Source organism: Triticum aestivum, chromosome 2B (genome assembly GCF_018294505.1).
Source record: "Triticum aestivum cultivar Chinese Spring chromosome 2B, IWGSC CS RefSeq v2.1, whole genome shotgun sequence".
Classification (NCBI taxonomy): Eukaryota; Viridiplantae; Streptophyta; class Magnoliopsida; order Poales; family Poaceae; genus Triticum; species Triticum aestivum.
In genome coordinates, this window is record NC_057798.1 from 467,806,940 (window position 1) to 467,811,597 (window position 4,658).

The following is a 4,658-nucleotide window of genomic DNA, read 5'->3' on the forward strand; positions in this document are numbered from 1 at the left end:
GCAACATGAAGAGAAGGAGTTTTGGGTTGGTCCAGGGTGTCAGAGTCTAACATGATAGACATCTGGACTCTTCAAACCTCCCCCAGTTTGATGCCGGCTTGTGGGATTTCAGAAGTCCGGACCGGTCCGTATAATTGAGGTGACCGCCGACCGTCCATCTGGTTAGGCTCATTGGAGCTGCCCTGAAGTGTCCATCTGGTGAGCCTCGTTGGAGTTTCCCTTAGGATACAGTATAAAGTTGTGCTGAACTAGGACGTTCCATTTTTCATTGCAGGCAGGTTTAAACGCGGGGCACTTATTTAGACACTCAAAACTTATTCAGACACTGACAAACTGTCAGATAATACAAGAACTCCATTTCTCTTCGGATACAAAATGGAATAAAGGAGAATTTGTATTTCAGCAACATAAGTTGGTAATACAAGGGTTCCACATGAAAAAAAAACCAAAATGGAGGCAAAAATTACAGATATAACCACCAGCCTTAGGAGGACGTGTAAAATATCTTGCAGGTAAGCAGCACAAGTATGGCCACTGTTGTGGCAAAGCTTACGGCCAAACCACCCCAAAGAATCCTGTCAATGTTTAGTGCTCTCCTGGTAATCACATTTATCTGCTGATCGTCCCCTCTGGATTTTTCTGTATCACTTCCACTTGTTTTCCCTGCACCCTCTACATTTCTTCTGACAAGCGTAGATTGAGGTGTTTCCTGACGAGTAGCATCACCACAATTTGTCGGTGCATCAGATGGACCTTCACATCGCTGTGTACATTGTTGTGCCGTGCTTTCTGCACCCGAGCATGCACAGGAATCACAGGTGTTGGTAGAACAAGCGGCTTCCTCCACATGATTTGGCCTGTTTTCTACCTGCACTTCAGCAGAATTTTGTTGAGGCGATGCTTCCTTTATTGCAACGGTTCCTTCTACCACTTCACCAAATACAGACCATCTTCCAACAGATGTGATCTTCGCATCAGCTGATGTTCCTAGCATACTATCTGGAGCAATGACAAGGACCTGGATATATCCTTTGGTATGTCCAACCTGTGCAACAGAAGTTCATACAAGCAAATGTTTGTCTACTTATAAATTTAGCATCTGGCATGAGCAATATTGATTATAGACAATTGGTGCTTCAATCACACTTACCAAATGAACACCATCGGTAGCTATTTCAGTAATCCATATCCTCTCCACTTTGCCTTTCAGTCCTTCGTATGGTGAAAAAGCTTCAAAAACTGAGGTCAACTCACGGCTTCGTTTTTTCACTTCAATGCTAGGCACTTTCTTCATCCTAGCAGCAGGTGTTCCTACAAAAAAACATTGCAGCTGAGTTGAAGAAAAAAATACTGATAATTAGTTAATAACATGGCATTTGGCAGAACAAGATACCTGGTCTGGGATAAAACTGTGATATGTGAACTTGAGGTAACTGATACTCTTTTATAAGGTTAACCGTTTCAACAAAATCTTCATCAGTTTCGCCTGAAACCGAATAATATAGTTCAGAACAAACTATAGAATGTAAGATATTTATAACTAATAAGAAAACGAGACTGAATAGCTGAACCAATAACTTGCTACCATACCAGGAAAGCCACAAATAATATCCGTGGCAATTTGCATGCCCGGGACAAGCTCACAGAGAGTATCAACTACCATTCTGAACTCACTGACAGTGTATTCACGGTTCATCGCCTGAGATGTGCAAACACAGAAATAGTAAAAAATGATGAACTTGTCTCTATAGGTTACTACAAATTCGTTCGTTCACAAATATAAGATGTTTTGGATATTTCAATATAGAATACATACTGGCTGAAATGAGTGAATTAACACACTAAAAAGTTGGAACATCTTATATTTGTAAAGGGAGGGAGTACTACTGAAAAATAAAGTCAGAATTCCAAGCATACCTTTAAAACAGCATCACTTCCTGATTGCACAGGAACATGAAGGAAAGTATAAACACAAGGATGGCGCAAAACACTAGCTATCTCATTCAAATGCTCCAGTATGAAAGGAGGATTTGTCATCCCTATGCGAAGCATTGTGCTTCTGTCCGCAGGAAGCTCAGCAACAATTGCATTTAAGAGATTCGGAAGATTTGTACCGATATCCCTACCTAAAAAAAACAAGATCAGAGAGGCAAAGTAGAATGAAGTACATGATATGTAACACTCCGTAAATCTATAACAATTTGGACACTGAAATTACCATAAGCACCAGTATCTTCACTGCTCAACCATATCTCACGAACACCTTCTGAGACAACAATTTTCACACGATCTACCTAAGGTGAATTGGAAACAAATAATTTGCTTCAAAAAAATTAGGAGAAGCAATATTTTCGTGCACTGATACAAATATTCCAGTACACTAACCAAGCTGTCTATAGAATAGCTTCCAAGATGACCACGAGCATGCTTTGTCTTGCAGTAAGTGCAAGCGCCTAGACACCCAACATTTATTGGAAGGATCTCAATAAATTTATTCTTTCGAACCTGTAAAGTGTAGCTGTTATCAGTCGTTGGGTTTAACATAAAAACTTTCAATATGTGAGATACAACTGATGCACATGATGAATAAATTGTACCTTGGGTAAATCAAGTGAGGGCAGTGTTTTCCGACTCAACAACCGAACCTCATGCCCTTTTAAAGTTTCCTCAACTACTTCAACAACCCGATCTATCTGCTGCACTCCTATTATACTAATACCTTCAAGCTCCTTCAGATCCCGGCTTCCTTGTGGCACACAGCCAGCTACAACCAGTGGCTTGTTTGCCGTCTTGCATTTTGATATGAGAGTTGACATGGCAGATTGACTTGGATTTTTCACAGTGCATCTGGAATGGCAAAAGTACATGTCAAAATTTATCCGTATACCTCAGCTACACATTTCGCCATTAGGCACCACAGGCCAGACACATTAGCATGGAAATTAAAATTCAAAATCAAATAGAAATGTATATGATACCAAGAAGGCAAGAATACACAGTTCATGGATAGTACAAGAAAATAGAAGCAGCATCAGTTTAGTTGCCAGCCAAGTTAAAGCAGTTCATCTAGCATGCTGAAATACAGAAATAACCAAACAAGAAAGTATAAGCATACGTGTTAATTAGCCACAAATCAGCTCCTTCGGGCTCTTCAGTAATTGCATATCCAAACGCCGAGAGCTGCCCCGACATGTACTCACTGTCACTCTGCAGAGAAGGGAAAAGCAGAGGTTATACATTAGCATTAGCAAAGACATTAGCTGTCTAGCATTTAGCAGCAGTCACAGGCCACTAAATCCACAAACCAGGTACTACTAAGCACTACTTAAGCCATATCAGCTGTTCAACCAATTACTGTCAGTCAGCTCTCCTGAAGAATTGTTACTTACACTGTAGAAATTACAGCATGCTAAGTAGTCATACAGCAGTTCATATGAGCTAGGTGGTTGGGAAGCTTCCGTAAAAAAACAATAATCAGCACAAGTGACAGCAAAGAGTAATGCGGAGAAAGCTTGCCTGGTTATGTGAGCACCCGAATGTCTTGACGTATATCGTCTGCAACACAAATACCACGAGTATCAGGATGCAAATCAGATCAAGCATGAAACGATGGCAACACGTCAACACGCATGTCGTAAGAGGATCGGCCGATGGCGGTGGCGGCATACCTGCGTGCCTGGGATCCGGGCATCGGGCTGGGCCTGCGTCTGCAGGAGCTTGTACGACCTGCGCTTGGGCTTGACGGCGACAGTGGAGAGGGGTAGGCGGAGCCCGGGAGGCGCTCCGCCGCCGGCAAATCCGGCCGGTCCCAGCACGTCCTCGATGTCCTCCATCCCCGGCGGCGGAGTAGCGTCCAGTCGACGCGGGCGGTGGCTGAGTAGGGTTCTGCGGGGACAGTGGGCGGAGGCGAACCGAACGAGGTGACGAGCGAGTGGGCCTTCGGAACCTCCTAATTTTAGCTTATCCAAAATGCTGAGACCTCGGCCGGCCTATTGTGAATCGGGGGCCCGTCAAAAGAAAGTTGTTGGGCGTGGCGCCCCTGTTTTTTTTTCGCGTTTTCCTTTTTCGTTTTCTTTTCTGTTTTTATATGCTTGTCAGCAAAAGTTCCGGATTTATAAAAAAATCTGAAGTTTAGAAAATTATCGTGAATTTTAAAGAGTTTCCATAAATTTTTAAATGATTTCAGGATAAAAAATACTCTAAATTTGAAAAACATTCACAAATTTGAAAAATGGTCACGAATTTGAGAAAAAACGTATTTCAGAAAATGTTCATGAATTTAAAAAATTGTTTCCAAATTTTAAAAAATATTTATGGATTCGATAATTATTCTCGTATTTCCCAAAATATCAACGAATTCGGAAAACCTTCCCAAATGTTTATGAATTTAAAAACTGTTCCCGTATTTTCAAAAAAATGTCGACAAAAGCCATGTGACAAATTGCTTTTTTTGCGGTTCATGTGACAGATTGCTTCACTAAGGCTTTTGTCTGCAACGCCAAGAAAATGTTGTGTCTTATACAAAAAAATGAATTGTCAAAGTAATGGAGTTGTCACTAAAGTTTTAGATGTAATTTCTCAAAGTTGCCATCGGAAATAATTTTGTAAAACCTGAATCTCACAACACTTATGTGGTGCACTTAAATAAATAATGCAAT

At 41.2% G+C, this 4,658-nt stretch overlaps 1 protein-coding gene across 1 annotated transcript; it reads right to left on the reverse strand.

The window, feature by feature from the left end:
* Positions 1–376: 376 nt before the first annotated feature.
* LOC123045496 (threonylcarbamoyladenosine tRNA methylthiotransferase) lies at positions 377–3,938 on the reverse strand. The gene is made up of 11 exons (XM_044468573.1): positions 3,669–3,938; positions 3,517–3,555; positions 3,116–3,207; positions 2,598–2,847; positions 2,386–2,505; positions 2,219–2,294; positions 1,918–2,126; positions 1,591–1,699; positions 1,394–1,486; positions 1,151–1,311; positions 377–1,045 (listed from the first exon to the last, which is right to left on the reverse strand). Exons 1-11 carry the CDS (start codon positions 3,831–3,833, stop codon positions 485–487), a joined length of 1,875 nt encoding a protein of 624 aa, XP_044324508.1. The 5' UTR covers positions 3,834–3,938; the 3' UTR covers positions 377–484.
* Positions 3,939–4,658: the final 720 nt, after the last annotated feature.